At 57.8% G+C, this 15,596-nt stretch overlaps 1 protein-coding gene across 2 annotated transcripts in view; it reads right to left on the bottom strand.

Moving 5' to 3' along the window:
• ATP2A3 (ATPase sarcoplasmic/endoplasmic reticulum Ca2+ transporting 3) overlaps nt 1-15,596 on the bottom strand; it is a 39,104-nt gene that overhangs the window by 12,836 nt on the left and 10,672 nt on the right. For both annotated transcript variants that reach the window (XM_064378072.1, XM_064378073.1), the window contains exons 2-15: nt 15,437-15,454; nt 15,048-15,130; nt 12,664-12,768; nt 12,329-12,467; nt 11,645-11,725; nt 11,474-11,559; nt 9,307-9,771; nt 7,003-7,091; nt 6,736-6,838; nt 5,083-5,214; nt 4,234-4,359; nt 2,731-2,949; nt 2,302-2,637; nt 369-589 (exon numbers count right to left, since the gene is read on the bottom strand). In XM_064378072.1, the coding sequence (XP_064234142.1) occupies nt 369-589; nt 2,302-2,637; nt 2,731-2,949; nt 4,234-4,359; nt 5,083-5,214; nt 6,736-6,838; nt 7,003-7,091; nt 9,307-9,771; nt 11,474-11,559; nt 11,645-11,725; nt 12,329-12,467; nt 12,664-12,768; nt 15,048-15,130; nt 15,437-15,454 (2,203 nt within the window). The remainder of the gene's footprint in view (nt 1-368; nt 590-2,301; nt 2,638-2,730; nt 2,950-4,233; nt 4,360-5,082; nt 5,215-6,735; nt 6,839-7,002; nt 7,092-9,306; nt 9,772-11,473; nt 11,560-11,644; nt 11,726-12,328; nt 12,468-12,663; nt 12,769-15,047; nt 15,131-15,436; nt 15,455-15,596) is intronic.

The raw sequence follows: 15,596 nt of genomic DNA, 5'->3' as shown, positions 1-15,596 counted from the left end.
ACTCAGGCACTCACGCCTGTGCACACAAATACACATTCACACACGGACACACACATTCCTGCCTAAAGGGGGGTTTCTCTCATCTTGCTAATCTAAAAGTGGAAGTTCACGGCTGGAGGGCTGAGAGGCGGCTCTTCAGGCTCCTCCTGGGTGCTGGGGTGACCATGATCCGTAGGTCATCAGGGCCTCTGGGGAATGACCAGATGCCCTCTCCCCTGTCCACTCCAAGGTGGGACCCTGGGAGGCTCCAGCCAGGGCAATGCACAGGTCCCTCCATCCCTGCAACCCCGTCCCAGGAATGGGCATTTTCCCGGTCTCGGGAGCAGAGCGGATGGAACAGGCTGCGAGGGGGAAATCCCCGGCCTCACCAGACGACCTCGCCAACGTTGGAGGAGATGAGGTAGCGGATGAACTGCTTCATGTTGCTGTAGATGGCCCGGCCCTCCTCCACCGCAGCCACGATGGAGGCGAAGTTGTCATCCGACAGCACCATCTCTGCTGCCGACTTGGCCACGGCAGTACCTGAACCCATGGCGATGCCGATCTCTGCCTTCTTCAGGGCTGGAGCGTCGTTCACGCCATCACCGGTCTGTGGGCCAGGTCAGGTGGGGTTGTGCCTGAGAAACTCCCCTCCCAACTCCCCCTCTCTTCTCAACTCAGCCCCTCCCCGCTCTTAGGGGATGTCCTGGAGGAAGCAGACAGCTGGACAGGACACGTGGTGGGTTCTAGAATTAACTTAGAAATCAGGCTGAGGATGGGGCTAAGGGGAAGGCAAGGGGAGCAGACGAGGACAAAGTTGGCGAGAATATCGAGCACAAGGTCAGGGAAGACAATGAGGTGGGGGTGGCACACACCTGTGATCCCAGCACTTAGGGAGGGGGAGGCGGGCGGACCACGAGGTCAGGAGATCGAGACCATCCTGGCCAACATGGTGACAACCCGTCTCTACTAAAAATACAAAAATTAGCTGGGTGTGGTGGTGGGCACTTGTAAGCCCAGCTACTCAGGAGGTTGAGGCAGGAGAGTCACTTGAACCCGGGAGTTGGAGGTTGCAGTGAGCCGAGATGGCGCTATGGCACTCCAGCCTGGTAACAGAGCAAGACTCCATCTCAAAAAAAAAAAAGAAAAAAGTTGAAGGTCAGGTCAAAGTCAGAGGCCAAGTCCAGGACCATATGAGGAGTGATGTCAAGTGGTATTAAGTCTGGAGTCGCATTCAAGGTCAAGATTGAAGGCCAGGTCAAAGTTGAGGTCAACATAAAGTATTACACTGGGGTGGGGTGGCGTCAAGGTCAGTGCTGAGAATCGGGTCTTGGTCCAGGTCAGGACTGAAATCCATATCAGAGTTAAGCTCAAAGTAAACAGTTAGGTCAGGCTGGGTGTGGAGACCCATACTTGCAATCCTAGTACTTTGGGAGGCCAAGGCAGGAGGATTGCTTGAGTCCAGGAGTTCAAGACTAGCCTGGGTGACATAGGGAGACCCCATCATTACAAAAAGTTAAAAAATTGGGCAGCATGGTGGTGCGTGTCTATAGTCTCAGCTCAGGAGACTGAAGTGGGAGGATCCCCTGAGCCATGACTGCGCCACTGCACTCCAGCCCGGGCAACGGAGTGAGACCTCATCACACACACACACAAATAATTAGATTAAGATGAGTGTCAACAGCAAGGTCAGGGGCAAAGTCAGCATAGCGGTCAGAGATGGATCAAGAACCAGGTCGCAGCTTCAGTCAAGGCTGGCGTGCAGATCAAGGCTGGGCCATGGGTCAGGGTTAAGGTCAAGGAAAAGGACTGGGTGAGGCTGGAGGTCAGCGTTCTGGGCACCTGGGCCAGAGGAACACTATTTAAATCTCTCTTTGTATTTGAATTTTTTGGTAATAAGAGGTTAGAAGGCTGGGCACGGTGGCTCACGCCTGTAATCCCACCACTTGGGAGGCCAAAGTGGGAGGATCACAAGGTCAAAAAATTGAGACCAGCCTGGCCAACACGGTGAAACCCTGTCTCTACTAAAAAAAAAAATTACAAAATTAGCTGGGTGTGGTGGTGAGTGCCTGTAAGCCCAGCTGCTCAGGAGGCTGAGGCAGGAGAATCGCTTGAACCCAGGAGGCAGAGCCAAGATCGTGCTACTGCACTCCAGCCTGGGCCACGGAGCAAGACTCTGTCTCAATAAATAAATAAATAAGATCCTAACAAGGCGTTAGGAAAGCTAAGCATGAGGCTGAGGGGAGCACTGCCCAGCTTGCTCTTTCTGCGCCCTGTGGCCCCGCTCGTCAGCCTCTCCCGGGCTCCAGGCTGTGCCCTCACCATGGCGGTGATCTCGTTAAAGGACTGCAGGTTCTCCACGATGCGGGACTTGTGTGTGGGCTCCACGCGGGCGAAGCAGCGGGCGGTGCGGCAGGCATGGCGCTGCTGCTCGGGGCTGAGGTCATCAAACTCGCGGCCTGTGTAGGCCTTGCCCGCCACGTCCTCCGTGTCCCCAAAGATGCCGAGCCTGCGGCAGATGGCCACGGCAGTGCCTTTGTTATCCCCGGTGATCATGACCACGCGGATGCCCGCCTGGCGGCAGCGTGCAATGCAGCCAGCCACCTCAGGCCTCGGCGGGTCCAGCATGCCCACGCAGCCCACGAAGGTCAGGTTCGTCTGTAGGAAGGAGACAGATTCATGCGGGGCCGGAGCCCATCCCTGACCTGCCATCTGCCCAGCTGCTGCAGGGAGGATCGGCCCCACACCCACCTCGTACTGCACAAACTTGCTGCAGTCGTCCAGCTCCATGTCGTCCTTCCTTGGGGGCACGTCCCGGGTGGCCAGCGCGAGGCAGCGCAGCGTGTCTGAGCCGGAGCCCCAATCCCGGATCTTTGCTAGGATCTGCTCCCTGGAGGTGGGGGTCAGGGGAGCTGTGCGGCTGCCCACTCGGACTGAGCTACAGCGCTCAATCACACTCTCAGGAGCCCCCTGCGAGACGGGGAGCGGGAGAGGAGGCAGCACATCAGTCAGGGCCCCTACCCTCCCTCCTGCCCAAACTCAGGAAACTAGACCCAGATAAGGGGAAAGGCTACCCAGCGCTACAGGCGCAAGGCAGGGACCAGAATCCATTCTTTGAAAGTTCAGAGGGCCGGGCGCGGTGGCTCAAGCCTGTAATCCCAGCACTTTGGGAGGCCGAGGCGGGTGGATCACGAGGTCAAGAGATCGAGACCATCTTGGTCAACATGGTGAAACCCCGTCTCTACTAATACAAAAAATTAGCTGGGCACGGTGGCGCGTGCCTGTAATCCCAGCTACTCAGGAGGCTGAGGCAGGAGAATTGCCTGAACCCAGGAGGCGGAGATTGCAGTGAGCCGAGATCGCGCCATTGCGCTCCAGCCTGAGTATCAAGAGCGAAACTCCGTCTCAAAAAAAAAACAAAACAAAAACAAAAAAAATAATAATAATAAATAAATAAATAAAGTAAATTCAGCGTGAGAACCAAGTGGGCGCCCCTGTGAGACAATCTAAAGGGAACAGGGGTGGGGAGGGTGCTGGGGTAGGTGCAGCCACCAACCAAGCAAAGCCCTCCCCGGCCAGCCCATAGGGGTAGGGGAGGGCTTGGCTTAGTTCCGCTTTGCAGGTGGGATGGGAATTTCGTCCCTGCCGGCCAGGCCTCCCTGGTGCTACTCCGGTTCCAATTGGGTAGGAGCCTCAGCAGCAGGGAGGCGGGCTGAGCCCTGCCGGGGACCAGAAACAGAGCCGCACACGGGGTGTGGCAGGGCACAGTGCTGGGAAGGAGGTCCGGGGGTGACAGGCCTCTCAGTGGCCTCAGGTCTCACCCCAGACCTCACCCCGGGCCTAGTAACAGCCTCTCAAGCTCCTTCAATGGCTTCTCCTGCTCCTAGAAGGTCACCCAGACACTAACTTTTCAAAGTGGCCGGAGCTCCCAGCACAGAAGCCGTTTCATTTCAAAAGGGGCTAACAGCTCCCGTGCAGGGTGAAGCTCGAGCTGTGTGTCCCGCTTCGGGTCTGGGAGCAGCAACGGGAGATGCCGTAGACGGTGATGTGCACAGGGGCTGATTCCTTTCCCTCCCTGGGACTCAGTTTCCAAAACACGGAACATCAAGGGTATGCCACCGGTTAGAGGCAAAAGGGGCTCCTGAGAACTTCTAACCCAACCCTGCCATTCGCAGGGAGACGGACCCACAGAGGAGTTTGGATGGCCAGGTTCCCCTGGGTGTGCAGGGGCGCAGGCCGGACGGGCAGCCCCACCTTCACAAACATCTTGCTGCCCTGGCCGGCAGCGTGGGGGCGGGTGGGCGTGCAGTACACCGACATGGACTTCCGGTCTCGGGAGAACTCCAGGGTGAACTCCTTCCGCACCAGCTGCTTGATGACCTGCGGGTCCAGGCAGGTCAGGACAGGAAGGACAGAGCCAGCAACCCTCGCCTGCTCTCCCACCAACTGCCTGGCCCCCAGAAGGCCTCTTGCCGTCTGTGGGGTATACTCCTCTGACCCTGCCATTCAAGGCCCCCACTTTCCTCTCCAGCCCCAGAAATGGCAGTCAGCTGCCATTCCCTGACCATGCTGTGTGCAGCCCAACTCCAAACCCTTGTCCACACTCAGCCTTCTCCCCGCTTTGCTCCCTAGTCAAGTCTTACTAGGGTTTAGACGTCCTTCCTCCTCCCAGAAGCCTCCCAAGACTTCAGTGTCAACCGGGTGCAGTGGCTCATGCCTGTAATCTCAGTGATCTGGGATGCTGAGGTGGGCGGATCACCTGAGGTCAGGAGTTTGAGACCAGCCTAGCCAACAGAGTGAAACCCCGTCTCTACTGAAAATACAAAAATTAGCCAGGCATGGTGGCGCATGCCTGTAATCCCAGCTACTAGGGAGGCTGAGGCAGGAGAATTGCTTGAACCCGGGAGGCGGAGGCTGTGGTGAGCTGAGATCGCGCCATTGCACTCCAGCCTGGGCAATAAGAGTGAAATTCTGTCTTTGTTAGTTTTTCATGTGTAATATATTACACATTTATCTTTGGGGACATGCTTTCATTAAAAAAGAAAAGCCTTCGGTGTCCTCTCTGCCTTCTCCAGATGTCCCAGAAGCCCCACCCCCGCTCACCACATTGCAGGCACCAGCTCGCTCCACCCGGGACAGGGCCTGCAGGTCGGTGTCGAACACGTTCATCTTCTCCACCAGGCAAGTCAGAGCCGTCTCTGTGGCCTCTCCCACCTTCTCGTACACACCCTTGGCCTGGCCAGGATGGTGGGATAGGGAGTGAGGGGCAGGCCGCCTCCAGCCAGCATCCCCAGCCTCACTCACTCCTTGCCCCGGACGCTGCCTTTGCTGGAGTTCTGTGTAACCTCCTGTGCGCAGGCCTGTGAGTCCTTCCCAGCCTGGCCGCCCTGGGGCCGGGGTGGTGTCTGACACTGACATCCAGCCTCCCACCCCGCATCGACGGCCACACACCCTCCCTGACCTCTGCCTGCATCTCTGTCCACTTTCTGCCAGCCTCCTTCGGGTGTCTGCTGTCTGGGCCTGCTCCCGCCCTCCCACCTGCTCTCCCTGGGACCACGAGCCTCCTGCCTCCAGCTCCACATGCTCATGACTGCCTGTGCACACTCTGCCAAGATTCCTTGCTGAGCCCCAAGCCCACATGTCCAACTGCTGCCTGCTGGTCCAACCGCTGCCTGCTGAACCTTGTTCCCTGGGGGCCTCTCAAGCCACCTCTCCCACTCCCTGTAATTGCCACTCCAGTCACAGCCCCAGCCTGGACAGCAACCAGGAGCCACCTTGGCCCCCTCCCTCTCTCTTTCACCTAACCAGTCACTGAGCCCCAGGATTCTCGGCTCCTAAATGTCGCTGACCCATGCCTTCTCCCCTCTCCCTGAGGCTCCAGCCAGGGCTCAGCTGGCATCTCTCTGGCCTAAATGACCACACAGCCCTCCCTGGTTCCAGTCCTGTCTGTCTGTCCTCCACACAGAAGCCTCAGTGATCTAAATGCACATCTGACCGTGTCACTCTACTACTCAAGTGGTGTTCTACTGCCCCCAGCTTGGCCTTGGAGCGGACTGGGCCTGGCCAAGGACCTCTCCTTGAGCAGGCACATCCTGCCGCATGCCCCATTCCACTGCTGCAGTCACGTGAACGGCGGTCAATGCCGAAGTCACAGAGGCTTTAACTGAATGTGGGCCTTTTGCGGGCTGTGTCTTCTGCCTGGCTGGAGTGCAGTGGCATGATCTCTGCTCACTGCAACCTCAGCTCCCGGGTTCAAGTGATTCTCCTGCCTCAGCATCTCTAGTAGCTGGGATTACAGGTGAGCGACAGCACGCCTGACTAATTTTTAAATTTTTATTTTTAGTAGAGATGGGTTTCACCATGTTGGTTAGGCTCGTTTCGAACTGCTGACCTCTTGATCCGACCGCCTCGGCCTCCTCAAGTGCTGGGATTACCGGCACGAGCCAATGCGCTCGGCTGCTTTAAACACGTTCTTGGTCCTGTTCCCCAAGTCTCTCCCTCCCACCAGGTATCCCCAGCCCTTCAGCTCCTTCCATGGCAGTCCCCAACAGCCCAGGAGCCCCAGAGGGAGGGTTCTAAAGCCTGTCTGAAGAAAGGGAGGGTCAGCAGAGAGGGGTACGCCGGGGTTACCGTGCTCCCTGGGTGTGGCACTCCTAGGGGGCAAGGGCCGCCAACCCTGGGAGCTTTGAGGCTGGGAAAAGGGTCTGTCCGGGTCTCCTGGATACTAGAGAGGTCATGAAAGGGAGTGGGGCCCACCTCGTTGTAGTCCAGCGCCGAGTCGTTGCACAGGGCGCAGATGGTCGCCAGCTCCACCAGCCCGTCGAACTGGCTGCAGCGCACCGGCCGCTCCCCCTGCCGCCTGCGGAGCCGGAGGGGTCGCAATGGGGACATTGGCCCCGCCCCAGGGAGGGGCTCCGCTTCTTGGCCCCGCTCCCGGGGGCCTCCCACGGACACCTCGGCCCCGCCCCGCGAGGCCCCGCCCCCAGGTCGCCCCGCCCACCCGTACCCTGGCCCCGAACTCACACTTCGCCCTCGGGGGTATACGTGGTACCCGAGATGGTGAACTCGTGCAAAAGGCAGGAGCCCGCTTCGGCCTCGGCTACCACGAACATCTGGGGAGCGCAGGGGCGTGCTCAGGCTGGCGAGGTCGCCTCCCTCCTTCCTGGGCGGCCAGTGTGAATAAAGCCTGACCCCTGGGTGGGGTCCTCCAGGCCCCCTGCCCCACTAAGAGCCAAATCGGCCTGGGCGTCCCCCCCCACCGGGAGGGAAACAGAAGGCAGGGTCCAGGCTCGGGTGGGGACTGTCTGCTCTGCCCAGGTGTGTCCCACTCCGGTTTGTCCAAATGTCCTGGGCTTCTGAGGGATTTATGGCAGATTCTTCCAATCCCTGGGGGCAGCTGCCAGCTTGAGGGAGGCCTGAGCTAGGCAGAAAGCCTGCCCATCTCACTGTGTGACCCCTGGCCCAACAGCTGAGCCCTCGTTTTTCCCCCGGTAACATGGAATCACCCCTCTTTTGCCTTCAAGAATATGAGTTCCTGGCCTTCAGGGGAGGAAACCAACAGGCTGCTCTGAGGCACAGACCCCTCTAGCCCAGAGATGTCAGAGAGTGAGCCCCTGACACAGGCCTGCTGGTCACCCAGCCCCTACCTGTGCACCTCAGGGACAGGGGCTTACTGGGCCCAGGGCGCCTATTTCTCTGTCTCTTTGGCCAGCTCAGCTGGGGAGATGGTTCTTGTTTCTGGACATGACTTTGCTGCACATTCTCAAGCAAATGGCCAGCCCAGCGCCCAGGAGATACATAATCAATGTCCCTTCCTTCCCGCTCTCTTCCCTGCTCCTGCGGCAGTCCCCCAGCAAGCACAGCCCAGCATCCAGCACATGAGGCCTCTACAACTTCCCCACACAGCACTTTAAAAATCTTTATTAGGGCTGAGTGCTGTGACTCAGGCCTGTAATGCCTGCACTTCGGGAGGCCAAGAAGAGCGGATCACGAAGTCAAGAGATCGAGACTATCCTCACCAACATGGTGAAACCTATCTCTACTAAAAATACAAAAATTAGCCGGGCATGGTGGCGTGTGCCTGTAATCCCAGTTACTCAGAAGGCTGAGGCAGGAGAATCGCTTGAACTGGGGAGGCAGAGGTTGCAGTGAGCCAAGATCGTGCCACTGAACTCCAGCCTGCAGACAGAGCAAGACTGTCTCAAAAAAAGAAAAAAATCTTAATTAGGGCTGGGCATGGTAGCTCAGGCCTGTAATCCCTGCACTTTGGGAGGCCAAGGCGGGTGGATCACCTGAGGTCAGGAGTTACCGACCAGCCTGGCCAACATGGTGAAACCCTGTCTCTACTAAAATACAAAAATTAGCAGGGTGTGGTGGCGCACGCTTGTAGTCCCAGCTACTTGGGAGGCTGAGGTAGGAGAATTGCTTGAACCCAGGAGGCAGAGGTTACAATGAGCTCAGATCGTGCCACTGCACTCCAGCCTGGACAACAGAATGAGACTCTGTCTCAAAAAAAAAAAATCATTACTAGTCAAGAAATACTCTGTTTAAATAAAACCCTACCAGGGCTTTTAGCAGGACAGTAAAGCTCGTTAGCACCCTCCCCTACAACAGCCTCTGATGGGCTCCTAGAGGGCCTTAGAGTCTCAGAATACAGAGCCTGGGTTTCCAAGACCAGTGGGCAGATGTGGAAGAAGGGGTGACAGAGGGGCCATGGGGGACCTGGAAGGGTGGAGAACCCCTAGCCTTTTACCATCTCCACACCCACCCACCTGCTGGGTCAGGAGGAGCCTTCTGCCCCATGGGCCTGCTGAAGTCTCAGCAAGAATCCCTTGGCCATGTGGGCAGCGGGCCCAGGATATGGGATCAAGTGCCCGGGAATGAATAATTCCTGCCCTGGCCCTTCCCGGGTTACCGGAGCTGGCTTATCTGGTGACAGGCGTGGACTGCACAGAGTCGTGATGGGGAAGGATGGAACCCGGGTCTGGGCCAGCATGGTGCCTACGCCGAGGCTGAACTTGAGCCTCTCCTGCACCCTTTATGGTTACCTAGCAGGGCTCACACAGCCAGGCTTCTGATGAGACTGAGGTTCACACACTGTCAGCAACCTGGCCAGGGCCCCACAGTGACGCACAGGCCTCAGTGACATGTGGCCACCAGCCATTGTTTGCGATAGCCTCCCTGTCATCTCATGGAAACCTGGACCTGCTCTGTGCCAAGGGAGAGCCCGCAGGTTCCCTCCTCCATCCCTCACCGAAACGGAGAGACCCAGAGAGGGAGCCCAGCCTGCCAGTGATGCACAGCAACACCAAGCTGGCCGTCACTCACCCGGCAGACAGACATCTGATTGGTGGTGAGCGTGCCCGTCTTATCAGAGCAGATGACTGAGGTGCAGCCCAGGGTCTCCACAGAGGGCAGGCTTCGCACGATGGCATTCTTGCGTGCCATGCGCCGCGTGCCCAGTGCCAGGCAGGTAGTGATGACAGCCGGGAGGCCCTCGGGTATGGCGGCCACGGCCAGGGCCACGGCGATCTTGAAGTAATAGACAGCGCCGCGCAGCCAGGAGCCACCGTGGGCCGGGTCAGCAAAGTGGCCGATGTTGATGACCCACACGGCCACGCAGATCACGGAGATGGCATGGGACAGCTGCCGCCCAAACTCATCCAGCTTGCGCTGCAGTGGCGTCCGCTCGGGCTCCACTGCCGCCATCTGGCTCCGGATCTTGCCCAGCTCCGTGTGCAGGCCCGTGGCCACTGCCACACCCACTGCTTTGCCTGATGCGATATTGGTGCCCTGGGCCAAGGGAGAGATGAGGAAAAAGGTGCTTAGCGGCCAACCAGGGGCCCAGGACCCCTGACTCCTTCAGGCTGGAGTAAGCCACTTACCCTTCTGCCTGGCTTGCTTTTTCTGGGTGTCACTAGTGCTTCCAGACTTCTGTAGCTATGTTATGTATAGGGTAACTGCTGCCTTCCCATGATAGTGTCAACTCTAAGAAGGCAGAGATTGGCCGGGCACGGTGGCTCACGCCTGTAATCCCAGCACTTTGGGAGGCCGAGGTGGGCGAATCACCTGAGGTCAGGAGTTCGAGACCAGCCTGACCAACGTGGTGAAACCCTGTCTCTACTAAAAATACAAAAATTAGCCGGGCGTGGTGGTGTGTGCCTGTAATCCCAGCTACTCAGGCCGCTGAGGCGGAAGAATCACTTGAACCCCGGAGGCGGAGGTTGCAGTGAGCCACGATTGCTCCACTGCACTCCAGTCTGGGTGACAGAGTGAGACTCTGTTTCAAAAAAGAAGAGTTCTGGGTGAGTTTCCCTTTTTGATCCCTCTTCACTTCCAGGAAGTTTTCTATCCCCTTATAACTTGGTGGCCTGGGCCATTGTCTCACTGGCCTGACCCTTCCTTGTGGCCCCAAATGCTCCTTGCTGGTCTCAGGCTGTTACTGAGCAGCTGTGAGTATCACTTGCTAACTTTCTCTGAAGCCACAGAGGCAGGTCTCTCCCACCAAAGCTCAACCCATCGTGTTCCCCGAGAAGAGCCGGGTCCACCGTGCACCATGCCTTGTGGGTCAGTTTTCCTATCAGAGAGGGGACTGTTCCCACCATCTTCCACCACTTTGGCAGACCTCTTTCCTCTAGAGGATTTCTGCTGGGTGATTATAGGGAAGCTCTGCCCTTCCAGGAGAAAGCAGGGTCTCCCAGCAGATAAGCTCTAGAGCCAGGATGTCTGCGTTCGCCCCAGCTCTGCCACTCACTGGCTGTGTGACCTTGGGCAACTTTGCTGAAAAATATACGTAACAAGGATAACAAGAGTACTTGTTTCAAATATTTGGTGTGAGGACTAAATTAACTAATATGTGTAAAGGGCTTAGAACAGCGCCAGGCATGTCGCCCCCAGTAAACACAAGCTATGATTATTACTATAAACTTGCATGTATTGTCAAGCATTGATGAGGTTCTGCCCTGTAGGACTTTAGCTGATTAATCCTAATGTCGGGCCAGGCACGGTGGCTCACGCCTCTAATCCTAGCACTTGGGGAGGCTGAGGCAGGCAGATCACAAGGTCAGGAGTTTGAGACCAGCCTGACCAACATGGTGAAACCCCGTCTGTACTAAAAACACAAAAATTGGCTGGGCGTGGTGGTGCATGCCTGTAATCCCAGCTACTCAGGAGGCTCAGGCAGGAGAATCACTTGAACCCAAGAGGCTGAGGCTGCAGTGAGCCGAGATTACACCACTGTACTCCAGCCTGGGTGACAAAGCAAGACTCTGTCTTTAAAAAAAAAAATTAGCTGGGCATGATGGCGTGCGCTTATAGTCCCAGCTACTTGGGAGGCTGAGGTACAAGAGTAGCTTGAACCTGGGAAGCAGGGGTTGCAGGAAGCCAAGATTGTGCCACTGCACTCCAACCCGGGCGACAGGGCCAGAAAAAAAAGAGTAATAATGTTATTTTTACCATTGTCTGGGCAAAGGCCCCAGACGTTTCAGGGACTTACAGAAAACAGCATGTTCTTCTTGTCCTGGTTCACAGCTCGGGGGTCTGGGATGGCCTCTGTGTGCTTGGTCACCGACACAGATTCACCTGTGTAGAGATGAGAAGCCTCACATGGAGACACGCCCATCCCCTGGTCCCGACCCACGAGGTCCCAGCCTCCGGGGGGCCTCACCCGTCAGGATGGACTGGTCCACTCTCAGCGTGGTAGACTTGATCTCGATGAGGCGGAGATCGGCGGGCACCTTGTCCCCCACTGTGCACAGAGAATGGCTTGGCTGAGGGTGGCTTTGGGCACCACTGGCTGGGAAAAGCCAGAAGGGTTCCCAGGACTGAAGGCCGGGGCTGGGCGCTGGGTGCCTGAGCTGCGGTAGCTCTGGTGGACCCCTGTCCCTCTGGCCCACAGTCTTATCTGTCCAACGGGGTTTTGGACAAAGTACTTTGGAGGGATCTGACGGCTACCCCCTCTGTATAAACAGCCAGAATGACGGAGGCACAGAGACCGATGGGGCTCCCAGGCTCACATAATAAAAGCAGGAAGTCCCTATGGGAGGCTGAGGCAGGAGGATTGCTTGAACCCGGGAGGCTGGAGGTTGCAGTGAGCCGAGATCCTCCCACTGCACACTAGTCTGGGTGACAGATCGGGACTCCATCTCAAAAAAATAAATAAATAAAAATAAAATAAAATTAAAGGAGGAGGCCCCTAGGGGAGGCTGAGGCAGGAAGATCACTTGAACCTGGGAGGCGGGAGGTTGCAGTGAGCCAAGATTGTGCCACTGCACTCCAGTGTGGGGGACAGAGCGGGACTCCGTCTCAAAAATAAAAGAAAATAGAATAAAAGGAGGAGGCCCCGGCATACCCGCCACTTCTACAATGTCCCCTGGGACGATGTCGCGGGCGCGGATCCTCTGCACGCCCTTGCGGTCCGAGCGGATCACCTTGCCCATGTCAGGCTCGTACTCCTTCAGGGCTTCGATGGCACTCTCGGCGTTGCGTTCCTGCAGGGCAGAAGGCAGGCGGGCGGTCTGTCCCTGCTGCCCACCCCCCCGCAGGCCACCCCCTTAGACCGACTCCCTGGGGCCTGGGATGGAGCCAGAAGCAGAAGGGCCTGCAGTTCTCCGGCACCAGGTGGGGGCACTCCTAGTGGCTGGGAGACCCCTGGCCCGGTCCCGTCCCGTCCCGAGCGCCTCCCACCTGCCACACGCCCACGATGGCATTGGCCACGAGGATCAGCATGATGACCAGGGGCTCCACGAAGGCGGTCGTGGTCTCCTCGCCCTCCTCAAACCAGGCCAGGACCTGCAGGGTCACAGCGGGTGAGCTTGGGCCCTGCTGCGGGCCGGGGTCTGTTGTCCTTTTCCTTGGCACCCCGCACCTCCTGTCTGCTCTCTTGCTTTGGGAAGATGCCACCGTGAAGCCTTGGGCTTGGAGAGGGCCACTTCTCTGAGAAGGCCTTGGCATAGGATGCCCACCCCACAGGAGTGACCACCCCACCCGGGCCAACCTTCAAGGGTGCGGGGCAGTTGTAGGGCTGCCCGCCGAGGCCTTAGTGTCTGCCCGGAGCACAGCTGCTCAGTGTGGTCCCCAGACCAGCAGCGGCAGCGCCTGAGAACTTGTAGGAAATGTAGTTCTCGGCCGGATGCAGTGGCTCACGTCTGTCATCCCAGCACTTTGGGAGGCCGAGGAAGGCGGATCACCTGAGGTTGGGAGTTCAAGACTAGCCTGACCAACACAGAGAAACCCCGTCTCTACTAAAAATACAAAATTAGCCGGATGTGGTGGTGGGCGCCTGTAATCCCAGCTACTAAGAAGGCGGAGGCAGGAGAATGGCTTGAACCAGGAGGCGGAGGTTGCAGTGAGCCAAGATTGAGCCATTGCACTCCAGCCTGGGCAACAAGAGCAAAACTCCGTCTCAAAAAAAAAAAAAAAAGAAAAGAAAAGAAATGAGGAGGTCAGGGCCCATTCCAGATCTCCTTAGTCAGAAATTCTGGGGTGGGGCCAGTCATCTGTGTGTCAATGAGCCTAAAGATTCTTTTTTTTTTTTTTGGTGGGGGAGACAGAGTCTTGCTCTGTTGCCCAGGCTGGAGTGCAGTGACTCGATCTCGGCTCCCTGCAACCTCTGCCTCCCGGGATCAAGCAATTCTCATGCCTCAGCCTCCCAGGTAGCTGGGACTACAGGCGTGCACCACCACGCCAGTTTAATTTTTTGTATTTTAGTGGAGACGGGTTTTAACCATGCTGTCCAGGCTGGTCTCGATCTCCTGAGCTCAGGCGATCCACCGGCCTCGGCCTCCCAAAGTGCTGGGATTACAGGCGTGAGCCACCGTGCCCAGCCAAGCCCAGATGATTCTAATGCACACATTCAAAGCCCACTGGCTGGGGGGAGCATCAGCAGGAATGAAGGAAGAGCAAGAGGAGGCAGCAGCCGGGAGGAGGCAGCAGCCAGAGGAGGCTGCCAGAGGTTTAGGCCCAAAAGTCCACCTGGAGGGCACTAGGAGCCACGGGAGGGGTTATGGCAGCAGCACTCAGGCAGGGCAATGTGCCCCCCAGGGACATTTGGCAATGTCCAAAGACATGTTTATTTTTTTGAGACAGGGTCTTGCTTTGTTGCCTAGGCTGGAACGCAGTGGTGTGATCACGGCTCCCTGCAGCTCCGACCTCCCAGGCCCAAGCAGTTCTCCTGCCTCAGCCTCCAGAGGGGTGCGACCTGCACCACCACACCCAGTTAATATTTTGTATTTTTTGTGGAGACAGGGTCTCCCTATGTTGCCCAGGCTGGTCCCATACTCCTGGGCTCAAGTGATTTTCCTGCCTTGGCATCCCACAGGGCTGAGATTTCAGGCATGAGCCAACAGGCTTCGCTGTCTAAGTAGACATTTTTGAGGCTGGGCAGATCGCCTGAGCTCAGGAGTTCGAGACCAGCCTGGGCAACACAGTGAAACCCCGTCTCTACTGAAATACAAAAAATTTAGCTGGGTGTCGTGGCGGGCACCTGTAGTCCCAGCTACTTGGGAGGCTGAGGCAGGAGGATCGCATGAACCTGGGAGGTGGAGGTTGCAGTGAGCCGAGATTGTGCCACTGCACTCCAGCCTGGGCGACAGAACAAGACTCTATCTCCAAAAAACAAGACATTTTTGTGGTCACACTTGAGAGGTGCTGCTGGCATCTGGTGGGTAGAGTCCAGGGATGCCAATAAACATCTCACAGTGGAAAGCCCCCTCACACACCCCAACAAGAATTATCTGGTCTAAAATATCAGTGGTGTTGAGGTAGTGCAGGCCTAGTCCCCAGCAGGGCAGGGCAGGGGCAGATGTGAGTTGGGGAGCTGGCTGAGAGCCACAGGGTAAGATGGATCCAGGGGTCAAGTGCGAGCCGGGAGCCCAAGGTACAGGCCGTGAGGTTCAGGCAAGGGAGGCTGAAGTCGGAGCAGGGCAGGGCCAGGCAAGGCCGGGGAGCCAGCCCAGAACCCCCATGGTGTGGAGGACAGGGCTAGGCTCCTGGGCCTCTGAGCGCTGCCCAGCCTGGCTCTCCCTCCAGGCTACCCCCGACCACGGGATGGCAGGCAGGGCCGTACTTACAAAGGAGACCAGGGCGGCCAGCAGCAGGATGCGCACCAGGAGGTCCTGAAACTGTTCCAGCACCAGCTCCCACAGGGACTTCCCTGGGAACAGGGAGCATGCGTGAGGCTGGGCCCCCACCACTGACCCTTCCCACTCAGAGCTGGGATGTCCTCAGAGACCTCCCGGCCCATTCTCTCCTGCACTTGGAAGACGGAGAACCCAGGTCGCTGAGAGGCACAGGTGGGTGATCCTGGGGCTGAGCTCAGCAAGGCCTCCCTTGCTGGGAGAGGGAATCACGATCTGACAGTGAACCACCCAGGAAAGCTGTCTCATGGCCTGGTGGCCCACCCCGGTGCCAGCCTCCCAGTGCCAGCCTCCCGGTGCCAGCCTCCCTGTGCCAGCCTCACCTTCCTCGGTCGGGAGCTCTGCAGGATCCAGGCAGCCACGGAGCCATGAGGAGACAAGAGAGGAGGGTCAGCGGGAGCCTTGGGGGAGCCTGGTAGCATCTTCCCACAGTGCCCACTCAGGTCCCCACCGCAGTCTGGATGTGTCCTCAGGCCTCTCTGA

This window comes from Aotus nancymaae, unplaced genomic scaffold (assembly GCF_030222135.1).
Source record: "Aotus nancymaae isolate 86718 unplaced genomic scaffold, 86718_ANA_hifiasm-v0.15.2.pri h1tg000018l, whole genome shotgun sequence".
NCBI lineage: Eukaryota > Metazoa > Chordata > Mammalia > Primates > Aotidae > Aotus > Aotus nancymaae.
The sequence above is the reverse complement of the archived record's forward strand: the minus strand, read 5'-3'. Positions and strand labels throughout refer to the sequence as shown.